Source organism: Octopus bimaculoides, chromosome 1 (assembly GCF_001194135.2).
Source record: "Octopus bimaculoides isolate UCB-OBI-ISO-001 chromosome 1, ASM119413v2, whole genome shotgun sequence".
Taxonomy (NCBI): domain Eukaryota; kingdom Metazoa; phylum Mollusca; class Cephalopoda; order Octopoda; family Octopodidae; genus Octopus; species Octopus bimaculoides.
In genome coordinates, this window is record NC_068981.1 from 188,965,908 (window position 1) to 188,988,360 (window position 22,453).

A 22,453-nucleotide genomic window follows, 5' to 3' on the forward strand; every position below is an offset into this window, starting at 1 on the left:
AAAGACAGATGAAATACAGTTAAATATTTTGTTTGGAATGCTAACAATTCTGCCAGCTCACTACTCTAACAACAACAACAATGATGATGATGATAATAATAATAATAATAATCCTTTCTATTAAAGGCACAAGGCCTGAAATTTGGGAAAGGGGGATAGTCAATTATATCGACCCCAGTACTCAACTGGTACTTAATTTATCGACTCCGAAAGGATGAAAAGCAAAGTTGACTTCAGTGGAATTTGAACTCAGAATGTAGCGACAGGCAAAATACTGATACTGCCAAGCATTTCATCCAGCATGCTGATGAATCTGCCAGCTGCCTGCCTTGATAATAATAATAGATTGGTGCATTGGGAACAGTAAGCAAAGATATAGACAAATGGCTGAAGAAGACTGGAATACAATGCTCTGTAGAGCTTCTACAGAAAGTTTGTCCCTTAGGGACAGCAAGGAATGTCAGGAAGGTTCTAAGCACTTGAAAAGACTACTGAAAACTTGTGAATACCTAAGGTTACAATGTAGTAACCCGCTACCCACATAAATCCTACCAGCAATAAGACCAAACCTGAGTCAAACCAAAATGATAATAATGATGATGATAATGGTCTCAAATTTTGGCAAAAGGCCAGTAATTTTGAGGGGGAGTAGGTAGGTTGATTACATCAACCCTGAAAAAATGAAAGGCAAATTTGTGGGGAGAGGACTAGTTGATTATATTAACTCCAGTGAAACACTGGTACTTAATTTATTAACCCCAAAAGGATAAAAGGCAAAGTCGACTTTGATGGAATTTGAACTCAGAACGCAGTGGCAGACGAAATACTGCCAAGCATTTTGCTCAAAATGCTTATGATTCTGCCAGCTCACCACCTTAATAATAATAATAATAATAACAATAATAATTGCACAAAAGAATATGAACAGGCTCTTTATACCGTAAATACCGATATGAAGTAATAGAGAACTGGTATGAGCATGTACTAAGTAAAGTTACGCAGGAGGATGGAAAAGTAACGATACTCTGGGACTATGATTTTCAGACGGATCGTGTAATCGAACACCATCAGCCGGATATTGTCATATTGAATAAGAGAGACAAATACCATCAGATCACTGACGTAGCCATAGCAAATGACATGAATGTTGTGAGTAAAGAGATTGAAAAAGATCACCAAGTACTCCGAATTGAAAGTAGAAATGGCAAGACTGTATGGAATGTGAGAGGGTAATGTAAAAGTGACACCAGTGGTTATCAGAGCATTGGGCTCAATCCCATTGAAACTTCAAAACTTCTTAAGGTAACTGGAAATCCCATGAAAGATTGATGTCTTGCAAAAAGCAGCCTTATTGGGCACAGCGCACATCTTAAGGAAAGTATTATCGGTCTGAGGTCCTTGTTGTGACTTGACAGATGACTAAAGACTCCAGTGCATTTTTACCTACATTGTGTTACAAAGGAATAATAATAATAATAATTCCCTTTTTGAGATAATACAAAACAAACAGGTGGGAGACACACCAATCAAAAGGAGACACTATAACAAAAGGATATTTGGATCAGTCCAAAGTATATGACATGAGAGACCATAGCTATTTGGTGGCTCTCCTCAGAGCCATTGGTTTTAGTCCCACCTTCAGATGTTGGAACATGACGTTGTACAGTGGCATCTGTTTAGTAGTCAAATTAATTGGCCACCTCTGGGAACCTTTTAGCGTTGAACATTTTGGATATAGAAGCAATCAATACTATACTGAAAGAATACCAGGGACATACAGGAGCACACACAAATCAGGATAAGTAGCTGGGTTTGCTACTAGGATTTAGGAGAGGCAAAATCATAGGGCAGGACGGTATTTACATTGGAAAATATGTAAACACTACAAAATTGGTACCCCTGCTCACTGGTATGAACATCATTCAGAGCCAGTTGTTGAAGGTAAAAATGTCACCATCCTCTGGGATTTTCCAGTTAACACCAACAGAACGATCCAGGCTAATTGACCAGACATAATTAGTAAAGACGGGGAAGAAAATACTTGCAAACTAACAGATGTAAGAGTTCCCACTGATAAAAATATATCCATAAAGAAATTTGACAAACTTAGTAAATATAAGGACCTGGAAATTGAAATACAAAAGATGTAGCATGTTAAAGCAAGAACTGTTCCTGATATTGTAGGTGCTCTAGGTATGATAAAAAAGGGATGTCAGAAACATTTAAATAACATCCCAGGAGAACCATGTCTCAAGGAAATCCAAAAGATTGTACTAAGTACTGCCCACATCCTTAGAAAAACCCTATCAGTTAAATGTTCGTGTTGTATTATATGAAGGTATTTCTCTACTACCTTCACAACTCCCCCTCGCCAAGCTTTCAGTTATATTTCAACATCACTTAAACTTCATTTACCTTAAGGGCACTGGGTTTGTCCTGGCAAGTGATTGCATCAAAAATATAGATTAAAAGCGAACAACAGTAATAATGATAATAATAATAATAATAATAGTTTTTGTAATATCAATGAATGTCACCTACACAAAATTAATTAGTTTGCTAACTAATTAATGCAAGCATTGCATATAACTTTTCCCATGCATAATGCTTTGAAATCCATTTGTAAGGAAGCCTCAAAAAAAAAAAAGGGTAACATAAAAATTCACTTAGAATGCTTATTTTTCTCAATACCTTTCTTTCCTTTGTCTGGATTGCACAGCTTTTAGCTCTGACTGTAATATCTAAAGGAAATAAAAATCTGCTGCAAAACCCTTGAATGAAATAAAGGAATTTATGAGCTCATTCACAGGAGTCGAAACAAAAAAATTTGATCAAAGTTTACATAAGACAATTATAAATTTAATTAATCAGAAGAAAACAGATGACATCTGTCTGATACAAGCTGAATATAAACAACTTGCTTTCACTCTGATTTGTTGCTTTTCAAATTGTTCAAATGTAAATGATAAAATACATGTACAGTATTTGAATTATACCATTGTTTTCTTTCTAATGTTGTCAATAACAAATTTATTTTTATTGTATTGTTTTTAATCTTTTGTGAAAACATTATATTGAAGAAGAAAAAGAAACTGTTTGACTACAGTGATTGCAAAGAAGTGAGAGTGGATGGAACAAATTTATCTAATAACAATTTCTATGTAGTATTTCTCAAAATAGAATGTTGTTGTTTCTTTTTAAATACATGATATTATCAGAAACTTGTCAATGATATATAATTTTATTCATATGACTTCTGTTTAACTTTAAAATTTTGTTCTAAAACCATTTTTTATAGGATCTACAGGCGAATGTCAGGGTCTGTTGGCTTACATATTCCACAAAATGTACTTACTGTATTGAAGGTTAGTCTTTTTTATTTATCATCATAAAGAATTTTAACAATTTCAGATACATCAAAAAATATTATATTAATTTCATAATTTCACTCAGAAAATGCAGAGTTAATTTTATTTCTACCAAATACTTTTGACATTTTATTTTTTCTTATTAGTGTTGTTCATGATTTATGGAGATGATATCAAAATATTGTTTTTTTGTATTGTGATACTTTTGTTTTTTAATTTTACATATTAACAGTCAACTGCTTGAGTTTTCATAGCAAAAGATGTTATCAATGGATTATTATTAGCCATATCTCATTTTTGTTTCTAGTTTGCAAGATACGTGAAGTGAAATCATTAGTTGAGATTTTGCTGTATATTGGATGGGTTACAATACCAATAAGAGACACAAGCACTGATTCTATTTTATTCCTTTTACTACTAATAGTCAACTAGTGAACCATTTAATGAATTGGTTGTTTGATTAATCACTCAGTCAGTCAATCAGGCAGGTTCATCAGAATCCTTTCATCGCCATTTGCTCTGGAGGCCTGGAGTAGAGAGAATATGTCATTGATGAGGTTGTGAATTGTGTTTAAAACACTGACAAACATGACTGATTGATTGATTAACTGAATGCCTAATCAAACAATCAATTGGTTAATTGGTTCACTGGTTGACTATTAATAGAAAAAAGAAGCGAAATATAATCAGAGTGCATATGAGTTACTTATTGGCATTATGACCCACTTAAGATACAACCAAATTAGCCATACTGACTTCTATGTAAAAGATATTAATTTTTGGAAAACAGTATAATGGAAAATCTTACTTTTCAGAGCCCATGCGAGGAATACAAAAATTATTTAATAAAACATTAATTATATAATGCATATCATCTGCTAGATGGACTGAGCTGTTAAACATAGCACTGACTTTTCTGTATTGACCTAGTAATCTTTGAGCTTCAATATAGTAGTGAATAGAAAAATATTAACATGGATAATAGTAAAGAGATGGGAAACCAAAGAACTGTAATAAAGGAACTTAAAAGAGATTCAAACATGTGGTTGGGGGTTCAGTCTCATTGTATGGTAGCTTGGGCAAGTGCCTTCTGCTATAGCTCTGGACCGATTAAACACTGAGGAGAGGTTTTGATAGCTGGAAACTAAAAGAAACATTCCATAAATACACATCTATATATGTATGTGTGTTTCTGTGTCTCCTTGACTTGACATCAAATGATGGTGAACAAGCATCAGCATCATAAAAGTAATGTTGTTCATTTCCAATCTTCCACAAAACCATGTCTGGTCAAAGGGGAATATTACCTAACTTGGAAACCAGTGAGGTTTGCAATAGATATGGCATCCAGCCATAGAAAAGGTACCCTTAACAGTTCTGTCTGACCCATGCAAGTATGGAAAAGTGAATGTGAACATGACAATGATGGTGCCTATTCTTTTCTACTCTAGGCACAAGGCCTGAAATTTTTGAGGGGGGGGGGCAGTCGATTAGATCGACCCCAGTACACAATTGGTACTTAATTTATCGACCCCAGAAGGATGAAAGGCAAAGTCGACCTCAGCAGAATTTGAACTCAGAACATAAAGACAGATGAAATTCCCTTAAGTAGTTCGTTCAGCATGCTAACGTTTCTGCCAGCTCACCATTCTGATAATGATGTCTATTGGCAAATTAAAGATGCATTTCCTAAAAGTTGATAACTTTTGCTTAATAAAGTAATTGGCCTAAAATGCTTGCATTTTTCAGACTATAGATATATTAGGCCATTGTGTCGTTGACTTCACCTTTATGAAAGGTAATTATTTTTCCCCAGTGTAATATACTATAACCATAGGGATTGACTGACCTTCTGCAATTTAAAGAGAGTTACTAGTCATAAAGATTGTATATAATAGGAGAAGCATAAAGAGTCTGACCACAAAGAAAAAGTGGCTCAAAGAAATATGATGACAAAAATGTTATCATTAAACCTATTTAAAGATGCAACAGCAGCAGCTAGCAATTCTTTCTCATGACCCTTTAGCATGGACATGACTCTAAATCTAATTCCTTCTCAAATCAAGGATTCAGCCCAAAATGTCAAGGAACTTTCTTTTCCTCAGGGCAAACTATTTTATTCCACTGTGTGAACTGACTGTATCAATAAAAGGTCTAGGACAATTATACTATCAGAGAAAGAAATGTTATTCATAAGGCTTGGTTGGGTGGTTAAAAAGTTTGCTTCCCAATCACTTGGTTTTGAGTTCAGTCTCACTGTGAAGCACCTCAAGAAAGTGTCAACTATTGCTCTGTGTGGGCCAAAACCTTGTGAGTGAATTTGGCAGATGGAAATTGGAAGAAGTTCATAGTGTGAGTGTGTACGTGCATGTATCTGTGCATGGGGATTTACTTTGGACATCTCTGAAAGTTGCTGAGCGATAAGTCATGGTATTGTTGTCATTTTCTCTCTCAGCAAGCTGTCCACTGGTTTGGTGCCTTTGAAGACATATGGAATGTGAGATCCATTACTTGACAAACAGGTAAAGGCTAGTGATAGGGAAAGTGTCCAACTGTAAAACAATGCCTTAATAGTACATTTGTCTTAAAAACAAATGAAAGAATGAAAGAGCTATTTTATTCCAAGAATTGTATTGCATTTGTATCTAAGGTAACAGATTTTGTGAGGACCTTTAGCAAGTCTCCCTAATTTAATATTAACTTGTTAAGAAGAATGTAAGTGTTTAAGAGATTAATAATATTTTATTAATCTCTGAAATATTAATAAAATATTACATCTGAATGTCAAAGAGAATATTTAATTGTTATATCCCTTTATCAATGCTGGCATATGCAAACTTATTTCACATCAATTTTCTACTGTTGGATATAATCTAATAAATATGTATTCAACCATCTAAAGTCTGTCTTCATATTTACACTCGAGCTGTCATTTAATGACACTTATATGTTTAGTGTTTTTGTGTATGTGTGCGTGCGTGCATGCATGTGTGTTTGGAAAGAGAAAGCCTAACAAGTGCAGCATCTCTCTAGATTTCCATTAATTTGTTTTACTTTTAACTACAGCTCTTGCTTCTGAAGGCACACAGCCTAGTGGTTAAGGTGCTAGGCTGAATATTGTAATGATCTGGGTTTGATTCTTAGACACTGCAGTATATTTGGTCCTTCAGCAAGACACTTCATTTTGCATTCATTCAGTCTATGCAACTGAAATGGGCGTCAGCCTTTACCTCCAGTTGTCACATCACGGATGTTCCACTGACTTCAGAGTGGAGGTGGACATCTTTGTCTGCTCATGACTACATATATATACCTAAAACTGTTAGCAAAAGCATGGAACACATGGTCATGCCATACTTACTTGCTAGCAACAGGTGGTTCTTTTTCTTTTTTGATGGCATTCACTGCCGTGATTAAGGAAAAAGTACCTCAAGAAGGCATTCTACATACCAAATACAAATCCAGTAGGATCTCATGTATGTAATATAGTCATGTGATCAACTGAGATTTCTAAGGAATTAGGTGACAAAAATTCTTCTAAAAGTGTTTGAAAGGAAGGAAATTAGATCAAATGATCAAAATGTTTAGACAACAGACATGGGTGTGTAGTAAGAAGTTTATTTCCCAACTACATGGTTCCAGGTTCAATCCCACTTCATGGAACCCTGGGCAAGTGTCTTCTACTATAGCCTCAGGCTAGTTAAAGCCTTGTGAGTGGATTTGGTTGAGGGAAATTGAAAGAAGCCCATCGTATGTGTGTGTTTTGTCTGTGTTTGGTGGTGGCGGCACCGGCACCGCCGCTGTGGCCGCTGACAAATTTCCCCAAGACACGTGATGAAGGCTGGAGGGTATATCAGCTGAAACATTGTGTTAACAACAAACAAGATGAGGACAAATATCCGTCAAATGTAAATAATGTAAATAATGTACATAATTCCTCATCTCTTAAATATAGAACTGGAAAAGCAGTTTGTCAAACTTTTTGCACAATACAATGCAGATTAAAGGGGAGCTGGATTTAAAGTAACAACAACAGAACCTATTTGTTATCTTTAATGAACCATCTGTGCATTGGTCTTATATAAAATAACTGTCATTGGAGATATACCTCCCTTCTACACTGTCTAATTAATCTTTTGTTTGGCTCGATCTTTAAACAAAAATTAATCTACGTCCACTGCTTTTGTTTTACTGCCAGAGTAAACAAAATATAATATAGCTCACTGTGCTTAAGAAACAAACTTTAATTTTGCTTTCAAAATAACTGATGGTTTATTATTATTTGCATAGGATCTATGTGTTAACCCTCAACATGTTTTAGAATTAGTTTGGCAAACAGCATATCACATCCAAACATAATGAAATAGTTTTTTAAATTTTAACACAAGTCCAGCAATTTTAAGAGGAGGTGATTAGTTGGTTACATTGACTCAAGGACTCAACAGCTACTTATTTTATTGACCCTGAAAGGATAAAAGACAAAGCTGGCCTCATCAGAGTTTGAACACAGAACTAAAAGAGATGGAAGGAAAAGCCTTTAAACATTTTGTACATGTTAACAATTCTGCCAGCTTCCTACTACTGTTGCTGCTGCTACTACTACTACTACTACTACTACTACTATTAATAATAATAATAATCCTTTCTACTATAGGCACACGGCCTTAAATTTTTGGGAAGTGGGGGGGGGGGCAGTTGATTAGATTGACCCCAGCATTCATCAAAGAAACCAAAGAACAAAAAGAAAAAAGGAGGAAGAAGAAATGCACTCAACACCAGAACTGAAGACACCGCGGAAAGTGGAGGGGGGCACCACCGGATGTGGTTCCTCCTGATGATGTCTTTAGCCCCTGGATCCTATAAAGGAGCTGCTGAGGTAGTGAACCATGAAGCATGGTTGGAATTCCAGCTCTAATTTATGCAACTATAAAAAGATTGGAGTTGTCTTTTCCCTTCCTTGATTAAGATTTACATAACCCTCACATGAAAACACAGAAATTTTTCCATGTTGTTTCCTACCACAACTACATTTGCTGCCCCTACATCACTTTCTTGACTCCACTTTTCCCAAATATCTGCTGCTCCTCTCCCTCCCTTCCTGAGAATATGAAAAATCAGTTTTCCCAGCAGTATAGAGAGATAATATAACTAAATACTACTACAAGACAATTTGTCCAGTACCACCTTCCCACAGACAAATACATTGAAAAATCCTGTTCTGATGTGTAACAATGTTTAAGCTACAATGTATACATCTGAAATATATGCTCAAGATGCAGGAAGAAATTATCAATAAATCTAAATATAAACAAATATATTGATGCTACATTGTGTGTACAGATGTTCTTTTGTGTATAATAGACACATTGAGAAATATAACGAAAAAAAATTTATACAATAAACTGTACAATGGAGATGGTAGCGTTCGTCTACTTTAAGGAAACTCACCTCACTTTTGTTGTGAGAACTGAGTGTCATCATCATTTGGCCCCATGGACAGTTCCAATTAAGCAGATATGGTTAACCCTTGAGCATTCGGATTACTCTGTTAAATGTAATGCTTATTTATTCAGATTGTTTTGAATTGGTCATGTGTTATAATCGTAGCTTTGACATTTTGATGATGTGATTGCTTATTTTTTAGAAATTCTAGGATAGGTATGAGAGGCCAGATCAGGCCAGTTTGAACATAAAATGGATGGAATATTTAGGCTAGATGTGGTCAGTTTAAATACTAAAGGGTTAAAGATTTTTCTCTCAAAGTAACCCATCATGTTTTTAGGAATAGTGTATCTAGGACTACATTATTTTACATGTCCTTTTTTTCAAGACAATACAGTGTAATTCAAAGAATTTTTGGCTGCTGTTTCTAAGAAGTCAAATTAACACTTAGAGAGACTTTCATTAACTCGCTATTTTAAAGATTTATTGTATGAGAGACATGGCAAACAATAACATTTTTAATGTATGCAAATATTTGAACTGGTGAAAGATTAATTCTATAAAACTGTAGAGCATCAAACAGCAGTGACAGTAAACTGTTAGTATTGATATGGTTTTTATATATTTATTTTATTTACCTGTGGGTTTTCCTGGCAAGTTGAACAAATCGATTTAAGTATATGAATAATGTCTCTTTTATTACAACAAAGGAAACATCAGGTTATATTTCATTTCGTGTGTGTGAGAGAGAGAAAGAACCTTTGTTTCAACATCATGATTGTAAACAAGCATTACCATCATACAAGCGATGTTGTTTTTAGTCCCTCATGGAAAACATGACTGGTCATCGGGAAATATTACCTTGCTTGAAAACGAGTGTTGGTGACAGAAAGGGCATCCAGCTATGGAAAATCATCTGACACATGCAAGCATGGAAAAGTAGACATTGAATGATGATGATCTCACACACACACACACACACATTTATAGATATACTGGTGGGTGGGAGAACAATTGCTTTTAAACATTAAAACATTTTTTCACTTCTTGCTATTTTAGAGTATCTATTTTCTTTAGAATATCTATAAAGATCCATGGGTTGGATTGTGTTTTTATCATCATGTCTGCTATTAAAATTTGATTTTTTTAGAATTTCGACTTGAATGTATGAACTATTTGTAACACAAAATCTAACATTTCTAAAATGACACAATGACTCCTACACATTGTACATACACAGCTGTACAATGTAAATGCTAAGATATAAATACACAACGTTACTTATCTAAATCAAATTTAGCAGACATGAAATCATCTGCACTGCAGTAGTTACATTTCATTATTACAATCTCATTGTCTCTTGTTAATTCTGTTGTACTAAAGGTGAGAGAGGTTCAGCCGGATCAATATATCTAATTATTACTATATTTGAAATATATAATCTGTTATTGAAATCTCAGAATCAAATATTCTGTGAAATACATCTAAGGGAGTGATTCCAAAATGTGTTGATTAGAAGGTTTCCTGAAAATTGATGATATATTCAGTCAACAATAACTGATTATTGTAACTATGGGTAATGAAGTCTAAGTAAAACTATAGATAATGAGATTTAAGTTAAAGTGTCATATGATATGATAACAAATGCTAAGAGCAAGGTAGACTTAATAAAAGTTACTTATAAAATATGTTATTTACTGAAATGTTTACTTTTTCAGTTTGAATTCTCTTCATAAGAATCAATAGATCAATGATTAATGGTTTTACACAGTGCTTCGAAGGAGGCAGTGGAAGTCTGTTAGGCGATTAAGGATGGCATTATGGTTATTTCTATGAGTTCCCACATGCAGTCACAGAGATAAAATGGATAGTATATAACCAGTGATTTTTCAAAATGCTGTTCAAACTTAAGTTCTTTTATTCATGGATATGGGTTCAACAGAAACAGACTGAAGCTAGTGTAGCAGTGGCTCAAGGAGAGACTGGATAGATATTGCAGTAATGTGCAGAGACTAGGAAGTTTATATGATAATTCATAAACGTGTATGTGTATACATAATCCGTCTGACCCATGCAAGCAAAAAAATGGGAAAATGGAAACAATGATTTAACATATATGTGTGTACACATGCATGCACATACACACACACACAAAATTAATGAAGTAATGACACAGGATCAAAAGGAAATGTGCAGAAATTTGAGTACTTGAAGAGACTTAAAATACAAAAATTTGAGTCATATTTTACAGCCCATTTGTAATCAGTGAAGATTAACTGGAAATTTAAATCTCTGTAACATCCTATAAAGGTGTATTACTGAAAGACAACCTAAATTATATGCACCAATATATAAGACAATGTAAAAATACCTAAGAATATTAATTGCACTATCAAGCAGCTATACATTCTTACATAAATGAACAAGAAAGATCTTTTTCAAATGGCATGAATTCTTCATTGATATTATTTCAGGCATTTATTCAAAAGCAACTATCTTTTTATTCTGTCACAATTTTAAAGTCTTTTCTTCTTTTTTATTTAAATTTTCTTCAAAACATATCTATGACTACAACACTTCATTGTCTCAGAGACAGTTTAAAATATTCCAAAAGCTAATTCGTATAAATCTAAGAAGATCTGATTATCATTCAATATAAAAGTTGTTAGATTCAAATATGTATCATATATGCATTTAGACAGTCATTATAATTTCCTTGAAATAACTTATTTTTTCAGAATCTAGATGACTGGAGTTTTGATGTGTTTGCAACCAATGAAGATTCACATGCACTCAAATACGTTGGTTATGAACTGCTACAGAAGTATGATTTACTCAATAAATTCAAAGTGAGTTTCAAAGAAATTTTTTCCTTTCTTTTTTAAATACCATCTATTCTTATTGTCAAAAATCCCATAATAAAATTGAAAAGAAAATTTCAGGTAGACATAATGATGAAGAAAATTGAGAAAATTTCAAATAATTTTCTTTTCAAATTTTCTGTTAACTTCAAGCTTGATGTGGAAGAATGTTTTTCTAGTTCATCTATTTATATCTTATGCCAGATGAAGGAGGTAGAGAATTAAGCCTTATTGTGGAGGTTTATATATCTTAAGCATTTCAGTTCTTTTAAACTAGGCTTCAAAATTATTTGGCTACTTTCCTATTATACAGGGTGTTCACAAAGTCTGGGTACATGAGGATTAATACATACTTTAAGATATTATTATTTCTTATATTTAATTGCTTATGTTATGATTTTATTTACAGTCTGGGTACATGGGGATTAACACATACTTTAAGAAATTATTATTTCTTATATTTAATTGTTTATGTTACGATATTAGTTACTCCATGTACCCAGTCTTTGTGGACACCCTGTATATGGAAGACTCTCCTGTCACGAAGGACCGATGAGGTGTCTGCAACTTCTTGTTGAATGATCTGCACATATGCTTGTGATGTAGAGTAGCTCACTCTCTCCATCAAAGCAACACTGCCCACACAGGTGCCACACATTAGATATGTCAAAATGAGAGCTGAGTAATGTGAAATAAAGAGTCTTGCTCAAGAACACAACACACTATCCAGTCGAAGGATGGAAACTATGATCAGGCAATCATCTATGCATCAGCACAACCACTAGGCTATGTGCCTTCACACTTTCTTACAACATGAATCAAACAAAGTATAAGAGTAATATTTATTTAGTTAAGGAAGAATATGAAACATCGATGATGCTCATAATCCCAATATATTTCTAATACTATATATATAAAAAAAAATATTGAGTTTTATTTCCTAAACTTCATTTACAAATTCTATGTTTTATTGCTGTTTTTGGTGGTTATTATAAGGATTAATAAACTGTAATATAGACAGGTTTATAGCTTTTCCATTTAATGTTATTTCCTATATCTGGGTTTCCATGCTGGTTGATTACAGTGTCAGTTTGTTGATTTTGAAAAAAATTTCAGTATAATTCTGCTATAGGAATAAAGCCAGAAATTTTGTTGGAGGAGAATAGTTGACTACATCAACCCCAAAGCTGAACTGGTATTTTATGTAATCAATCCCAAAAGGATGAAAGATGAAGTCAACCTTGGTAGGATTTGAATTCAGAACATAAAACCAAAACAAATGTTGCTAAACATTTTCTCCAGCATTCTAACAATTTTGCCAGCTCACTACTTTACTCTTTTACTAGTTTCAGTCATTTGACTGCGGCCATGCTGGAGCTGTGCCTTCAGTCGAGTAAATCGACCCCAGGACTTATTCTTTGTAAGCCTAGTACTTATTCTATCGGTCTCTATTGCCGAACTGCTAAGTTACGGGGACGTAAACACACCACCATCAGTTGTCAAGCGATGTCGGGGGTGGGGACGAACACAGACACAAATATATACACACACATATATATACGATGGGCTTCTTTCAGTTTCTGTCTACCAAACCCACTTATAAGGCTTTGGTTGGCTCGAGGCTATAGTAGAAGACACTTGCCCAAGGTGCCACACAGTGGGAATGAACCCAGAACCATGTGGCTGGTAAGCAAGCTACTTACCACACAGCCACCCCTGCAACTATAATAATAATAATAATAATAATAATAAGAAGAAGAAGAAGAAGAAGAAGAAGAAGAAGAAAAATGATAATGATATAAATCCCAATTCAAATGGATCAGGTGTTTGAGCATAACAAATCAGACCTAGTAGTGGTGAACAAAAGTAAACCACATGAGTTCTATGTGTAGCTCCATATCAATCTTGGGCATCAGGAATCATTTACACTAAGCATTGTTCTGTGGCTCATGTAGAAGAGCAATGAACCAAGAGATCTTGATTGTATCTGCTGGAATGTCATTCTACATAAGACTCCTCCCAATTTTGTTGCTTCTTTTTCACCATTAGTTTACTTTTAACACCAAAATGGGTTGTTCATTCCCTCAAAATTTTCAGCATGTGGTTTGCAGATAAAAAGAATCCTATGGTATTAGGAAAAAAATATCCTCTCAGCCATTGTTGTTGTAGAGTGCAGTGGTTAGATTTATGGTAACAGTGCAAAGTTAGATGCTCTTCTGATTCTCAGAACTGATTTTATTGATACTTGAGTTATTGAAACTAGCATTAGAAATGCCCACAGTGTCCTTATCAATCAATCTATAGTGATGAGGTGATCAACTTCTTGTTATGTTGTCACTGTGTAAAGGAAGTACATCAATTTGGGAATCATGAAGCAGTTTTTAAGTCAAGCATAGGCTGCAGATGTACAGATATTTCAGTTGCTCTTAGGAAGAAATGACAGCCACTGCTGCTAAACAGGTTGAAGGACCTGAGAATTTCAAAGTTCTGAAAATTGTCCTAAGATCAAACTGCAAGAAAACTAATATGTTAATTATCTAACCAGTTATTTCCATACAGTTCTATTATTCTCCCAGAACAGCAAGGTTATTAAAAATGGATGAAAATAAAATAAATCATTTTGAAACTAGTCTTTCAATTTTTTTATCATCTTTTTTGGTAAAATTACAAATGGCTGTAATGTTTATATGTATACATTATATACAACTATGAATGATTATGAATATAGTGTTTTCTACTTTTGCTAATATATATGTTTCTATAAATCATTTTAAAAGAGCTACATCTTATTTCTTATCTATCTCAGGTTATTTATATAAAATAATATATTTTTAGTTTTTGACACCCAAATATATGCCGTTTAGATACATTATAAAAGAAAATTAGTTGAAAAAGAAGCACAGTTGTTGAGGTCAAGATAACCTATGAATTTATGAACAGATTTAGTAAATATTGAAAGAACTTTAAATGTGAACTATTTTCCTACATACCAAACAGCATTCAGAAGATTCTTCAGCAAGAACTTAGTTCCTTTGGAAAATATTAATGACCTAATTGGAATCCCTTAAAAGCAGATTATTCTTTATTGATTCTTCATTGAAAAACAAAAAAGAAGCATGAATGAAGTGTGACTATCTGCTGTGAATGTAATTAATGAATTGCATTTATATAATGTGAATAAATATTGGCTTTAACAAAAAAACGTTTCCTTTTTACAACTATGCATTTTTCTATGGTTAAAAGAGTTTTTCTGTTCATGTAAATTTAGATATTTCAAAAACTGCATCCAAAAACATAGCATCTGATTTTAGTTATATGATATGATAGAGTAGCTTATTTCCTATAAAACTAGCCAAGGCAATAGAATTATTCAAACAAAAAGCCCCAAATCATTGACATCTGGGTTAGACATGCAACGCCTTAAACTTGACTTGAATTGTTTTTCTTTTGTTATTTACAGATCAATACTTCAGCACTAGATGCTTTCTTAACCTGCATGGAAGCAGGATACACAAAATACAAAAATCCATATCACAATTTACTCCATGCAGCAGATGTTGCACATACAGTTCATTATATCTTATCAAGCAGTAAACTAACTGTAAGTTAACATCGAACTTTACCATTTATCTTATTTTTTTCTAATAAAACAACTTTAAAATTTATGATTTCAGACTAAAAGAAAAAAAAAAATTAAAAAATCTACTCCATTTCTTCAGTATTTATTGTCTGTCGTATTCTAGCTTTTGTTGAATATGTACAAATCATGAATGGATTTATAACAAAAAAGAAAGAGAACTCAAAACATGCAGAAATTACCAAGGATCTTGAGTTTGACAAGTGTAACACTTGCCAAAGTCAAGTCACCATCTTGTGGAAAATCTATTTATATTAGCTTCAGTTAGTGGTAAATCAAAAGATGAAGTAGCAACCCAGTCTGTGGGGTATCCTGCTCTCACTTGTTTTAATACCTCAGAAACAGAGATAAGCTCTAGGCTTACAACTCTAGCTTTAATTGCGCACAAACACATGCGTACGCACATGTATGTGTTTTACTTATGGTTTGTTACAAAATTTGATGTTGACCATGTTTTTCTTCAGTTGAGGATTCTTTGACGACTGTACTTCTTAAATCACAGCAACAATGAAGGGTGCAGCCATGCAGTTGACTGGAGGATAATGACTGCTACCACCTGTGATGCACTTATTGTGTGCCCTTAACAAGTGAAGAAACAATGGAAATGGTGATATTTTATTGCCATTGAAGCATGTAAACTCCTCAACCACCACCATAACAACAACCATCCCTGATACCCAAGATCCACGATCTACTTAGCAGAAGATATCAATTCAATAAAGTTTGATAATGGTGCTGGGAAATGTTAACTTTCTCAATATCACTATTATATCTGTGGAAAAAACAAGTCCAGTGGCACAGGCAAACAAAGATGAGTGGTATCTCAAACCAGCAATAGAAGGTTGCCAGATATGCAATGCATATGAAACCATACTATAAAGCTGGCCATTCCAGCTTGTTTTTTCTTTAAGTATATTCCATTACCCTTTGTCTTCATGGACTCATCCAGAAGGCAGAAGGGCAGTGTAAGTACCATCTAACACATTCCTAGAAAAATTATCTGACACAACCTTGGGTCCATCACCTGCAGAATGGCCTTACTGCATGCTTACCCACCATCTATGTCATTATGGACTATTGTTAAGTAGTCATGGACCCTATACTGGGCTCATCCATCCTTTTGAAGAGTCTTGCTTTTGCTCTGCTGTGTTTGAAACAACTCCCCACACCAGGTTAGCCTGTTATGGGTGTGACTTCAGTTGTCAATAACTGACCATGTGACAGGTTGCACTGGATTACATGTTATCAGTAGCACTTAAAGTGACTTAACCTAATGTCTGTATGTAAGTGAAAATAATCTAAAACTTATTTGAATAATTGTAAAATGAATCGTACAGAGAAGACACTCAGATATAGATTTAATGAGTCGTGAATCAATGTCAGAAAGAAATTGATATGCAATTTTCTTTCAGCATTTCTAAATGTAAACGTCAGCAATATGCCTTTCAGATGAAAGGTTAGCTTGCACCTTTCCCACAAGTGATCTTTGTAGCAGCTGCATGTAAAGATAAACTAAATAAAACAGAGCTGGGATTATGCAATGTTATTACTTCTTCATAAATGGTAGTGTCGTGATATTTTATCTGACAGCTGCTACTGTGATTACCAGTGAAAAAATATATGAAGTTAACCTTCCATCATTAAGGCACACTGTTCATGTTTTACATTTAGAAATTTTGAAAGAAAGTTGCACATCAGTTTCTTTCTGGTATTGAATTGTGATTTGTTAAATGTATAGCTGAAAGTCTTCTCTATTAAATTTATTCTGAATTTATTTGAAATACGTCCAATATTATTTGTATATTTTAATGATTTAAGTTTTGCTTTAGAGATTGTGTACATTGTAGTTTGTTTAAAATTAACAAGAAGACAAAAAAAAAAACTATTGTCATTGATGAACTATAATCAACTCCCTAATGCTGCTATGTTTGACATTACTAAATATTCATATAAAGCTAAAGTTCCAATCCATTCCTCAAAAACCTGTTTTAAATAAATTCCTAATAATAATCTATTCAAATTATCCAAAAGTTCAAGTAGCACATCGATGATGGTATTATAACTCTCTAAATACTTAGGTTGAAGAATTTCAAAACTATATACGAAGTGTAGCCAAAAAGTATCTAACCTTTGGCCACACAACAAATAATTTTTAAAAAACTCATCATTTTGATTGAGTCTCCTTCAAAGTATTCGTCTTGGGAGGTCTATACACTTCTGCCAGCATTCTTGCCACTGCTGGAAACATTTCTGAAAATGAATTTTTGGGATGCTGTAGAGCTGCCAAATTTTGCTTAATGTCCTCTGTTGACTCAAATATTTTCCTTAAGTGCTTTTTGTGAGGTTTGAGAATAACCAAAAGTCACAACCAAAACCAAGTGTGGGGAGTAGGAAGCCTGATGGACAAGTGGTGTGTTTTGTTTGATGAGGAATGCTTGAATGACATGGGCAGAATGAGTGGGTGCCTTGTCATGGTGGGGTCACTTCTGTGGCACAGCTTCACAAAGGCAATAAAAAACCTTTGCAATCATTTTGACATTTCTGCTAGTCAATGGTCTGCCACAACATGGCTCACTGTCCACTGAGGTGCAGTCATCTTTGAACCGGTTGTACCATTCCTTTATTTGTGTTTTTCTCAAAGCATCATCTCCAATGGTCTTCTGAATCTTCTCGATAGTCTGGGCATGCGTATGACCAAGTTTTTGGCAGAATTCGATACAGTAACTTTGTACAGTGCACTTGGTCATCTCGATTCAAAAAGAAAAATTGCACAGCATGCTCTTCATGTCTGTACTCAATGCGTCAATGCAGGTGAATGGTGCAACTTACAAACACGAAAATATTTGCGCATACTCAGGAAGGATGTGGCTACCTAATACCCATGCGGATTTTGCACAAAAAAAAAATCAAGGTCGGATACTTTTGACTACACCTCATACTCAATTTTGAGTTTCATTTCCTTCTTATGGATAACTGGCAACACTTCATTATTTCTTTCAAATTATTACAAGATTCGAGTGTTATATTGTATAAAATTATAATTATTTACCTTAGTGTAAATCATAACCAAAACATTGAAAATTATCTTTTCGTTTTGTTGTGTCAGAAAAAGAGTCATTCTCTTTTAGTCCCTTATTATTTAACACACCCACCAGTAAAGTTTCCACTCATTTAATTATCTATTTTTACTAAAATTTCCATTGTGTCTTGCAACCTTTTCTATAGTTGTTGCCTCTGCCTGTTATCTGAGCTGCATTCTTTTTGTTTGTTTGTGCACATGTGTGTGGGTCAGTGTGTGTACGTATGTATGTATGTATGTATGTGTGCATGCATTCGTGTGCATATGTGCATATATTCATGTCTTTGTGTGTGTGTGTGTTTGCATGTGTGTGTGTACCTCTGTCTCCTTGTGTGTGCATGTCTGAGTGTGTCCGTGTATGGGTTTTTGTGACTACATACTGTGTCTGTATGTATGGATGTGTGTCTCCATATGTATCCTTGTGTGAAGTGAAGTGTGTGTGTGTGTGTGTGGACACATGTTTCTGTCTTCATTTGCATATGTATGTATGTGTGCTTGTCTGTTCATACTACCTATGTATCTATCTGTCTGTATGTCTATCTGTTTACATTCATATCCATTTACCTACACACCTGTGCACATACATATACGTATACACACACACACACACACACATATATACATCTACATAACAGCCCATCCATTTACCTACATACATGTGCACATACATACACACACATGCACATACATCTACATAACAGCCCACTAACTATTCTACCTGTATATATGTTTTTATATTTAAATCCATTTTGCTCCAACTGATTGTGTTTTTTCTACAAGTATTCATGCTTAAATTTTCAGAACTGGCTTACAGACCTTGAAATCTTTGCCACAATAATAGCTGCCTTGGTTCATGATTATGAACACACTGGAACAACAAACAATTTTCACATAAATACAGGGTAATTATACGATAAAAAAATTATATAGTTTCTTTTAACTTTATTTCAGAGAAACAACATTTAAAAAAACTTTTTAACTGCAGAGAACATCAACAACTACAGTGATATGACAACAAATATCAACATATAAACACACCATGTTACAAGTAAGAAATTCATGTAACAGAAAACTCCAGTTACCAAACAAACTAAGAGGATCAGTAGTTTTCTGGTTTGTGTCAAAATTGCTAAATTAGTTTTAACAACTCTACAAGAAGTTATTGAAAATCATCCAGAAAAACAGCTGTTATGCATCAACATATAACAAATAAAAGTGTAGTCAAATATATATTTCCTCTGTCTTCACCTTGCAGAAACTGTATCGCAAGCTCAGCATCAATGATGTCCCAAGATCAGAAGACATTCAAATTTCAAACAGAGCATTATTTGACTAATTATTTTTACCCAATAACTTGCTGCAAGTATTTCATCTGAACTGATCTAACCTTACCTGATTATGTTTCTCAATCAACTCTCTCTTTACTTGTTTCAGTCATTTGACTGTGGCCATGCTGGAGCACTGCCTTTAAGTCGAGCAAATCGACCCCCAGGACTTATTCTTTGTAAGCCTAGTACTTATTGTATCGGTCTCTTTTGCCGAACCGCTAAGTTACAGGGACGTAAACACACCAGCATTGGTTGTCAAGCGATGGTGGAGGGGACAAACACAGACACACAAACACATATATATATATATACATATATACGACGGGCTTCTTTCAGTTTCCCTCTACCAAATCCACTCACAAGGCTTTGGTCGGCCTGAGGCTATAGTAGAAGACACTTGCCCAAGGTGCCATGTAGTGGGACTGAACCTGGAGCCATGTGGCTGGTAAGCAAGCTACTTACCACACAGCCACACCTATGCATACATTTTTATATTTTTTTTTTTTTTGTAATTTAACATTCACTGACCAAGAAATGTTCTCAGTTTTAGTTACAATTGAAAATTATTATAAACTGAGAGTGGTGTACCAACACATGCATGCCTTACCCACCACTTGCTTTCATGAACTGAATTTTAACACAAAACTGCTACACTCTCCTACATTAAATTCTTCAATCACCAGATACCAAAGTCTTGGTGAATGGCATATTCTCAATTTTTTTTTTTTTAAGTCTGTACATTGGTGACACCTACACAAATTCTAAATTTACAATTCTTTTCAAAAACCATAATTAATGACACCAGACTTAAGTATTTTCAGAATATACATATTATTTATATAATTTTAAGGTAACGAGCTGGCAGAATTATTAGCATGCTGGAAAAACTACTTGGCAGTGTTTTATCTGTCTTCAACTTCTAAATTAAAATTCCACTGAAGTCAACTTTGCCTTTCATCCTTTCAGAGTCAACAAAATAAATACCAGTTGTATACTAGGATTGAAATAACTGACTAGCCCCTTTCCTCAAAATTTCAGGCCATGTGCCTATAGTGGAAAGGATTATACATCTAATTTTATATTAACACATATAATGCGAGGTGGTGAAGCATGTTCTTCAAACATTGGGCCTCACAGAGGCAATGACAAGTGATTGAGACCTTTGGTAATATGCTGTGCTTGACAAGGTGGCGAGCTGGCAGAAACGTTAGCATGCTGGGCGAAATGCTTAGCAGTATTTTGTCTGTCTTTATGTCCTGAGTTCAAATTCTGCCAAGGTTGACTTGGCCTTTCATCCTTTCGGGGTCGATAAATTAAGTACCAATTGTGTACTGGGATCGATTTAATCAACTGGCTCCCTCCCTAAAAATTTCAGGCCTTGTGCTTAGAGTAGAAAAGGATATGCTGTGCTTGAGAAGACTTTTCAAGCCAAGTGAAATTGTAGTCGTGGCTGATGCCAGTGTCACATGACTAGTGCCCTTGCCAGTAGCACATAAAGGTACCTGTACTGGTGGCTCATAAAAAGTACTCTCGGAGTGGTTGGCATTAGGAAGGACATTCAGCTATAGAAACCAAACCGAAATCAGACTAAAATTTGGTGCAGCTCTCTGGCTTACCAGTTCCAGTCAAACTGTCCAACCCATGCCAGCATGGGAAGCTGATGATGATGATGAGGAGGAAGAGGATGAATGCTGTTAAGCAGATCATGTTTATACTACTTGCCTCTCTTTTTATTCCTAATATTGTGATTATTTTTTTCTTAATTTGTTAATTTGTTTGCAAAATAATATTCTAATTAACAAGTCCTTTATATAATAACATTAATTAAGAGTGTGAAGGCACTTGGTTTAATGGTTAGGGTGTTGTGCTCGTAATCATAAGATTATGAGCTTGATTCCTTGTGTCATATTGTATCCTTGAGCAAAACACTTTGTTTCACAATTCCCCAGTCCACTCACCTGGTGAAAATGAGTTGTATCTGTAATTCAAAGGGCCAGCCGTGTCACATTTTGTGTCAAGCTGATTCTTCCTGAGAACTACATTAAGGGTATACATGTCTGTGGAATACTCAGCCACTTACACACTAATTTCACAAGCAGGCTCTTCTGTCAATCAGATCAACTGGAACACTCTTCGTCGTGACTGACGGAGCACCAGTTTAATTAAAAGTAACCTAATTTATCATTACCACAACCTTACTGCTTCATGATAAATGCATTTGAAAAGAATCCCATCTCAAGGATCCATAATTTTTCATCCATTTAATCAATAACCAGTTAATCAGCTTTAATCCTATACAATCCTATGCAAATAACATCATTCTCCAATCCCATATCTTTTAAAAACCATTATCAGTCCATCTTAGATATTGACAGTTACCACTAGATCCCAATTTGTACAATCACCGAGGATCTTCCCAACATCTCTCAATAGGGATATGTTAATATGGTAATAGAGCTTGCAATACTAAAAGGTAGAATCTGTTTATCTTTTGTTTGTTTCAGTCATTGGCCGGCAAACATACTGAGGTGCTTGCCTTGAAGAGTGTTAGTTCAACAAATTTACTCCAATTCTATATTGAAGAGATGAGGAATTATGTACAATATTTGCATTTTACAAGTTTCCGAGTTCGATTCCAGGCAGTGACCATGAATAATGATAATAATAACAACAACATTTAAAAATACCTTAGGAATGAGAATCCAGGTTCGAAATTTCCACAAAAAAAAAAAAACCTG

The 22,453-nt window shown here is 34.5% G+C and overlaps 1 protein-coding gene across 17 annotated transcripts in view; it reads left to right on the forward strand.

Annotated features, from left to right (window-relative positions):
- LOC106875208 (dual specificity calcium/calmodulin-dependent 3',5'-cyclic nucleotide phosphodiesterase 1A) overlaps positions 1–22,453 on the forward strand; it is a 1,568,460-nt gene that overhangs the window by 1,522,651 nt on the left and 23,356 nt on the right. For all 17 annotated transcript variants that reach the window (XM_052973317.1, XM_052973316.1, XM_052973336.1 and 14 more), the window contains 4 exons: positions 3,299–3,365; positions 11,549–11,659; positions 15,132–15,272; positions 19,189–19,289. In XM_052973317.1, the coding sequence (XP_052829277.1) occupies positions 3,299–3,365; positions 11,549–11,659; positions 15,132–15,272; positions 19,189–19,289 (420 nt within the window). The remainder of the gene's footprint in view (positions 1–3,298; positions 3,366–11,548; positions 11,660–15,131; positions 15,273–19,188; positions 19,290–22,453) is intronic.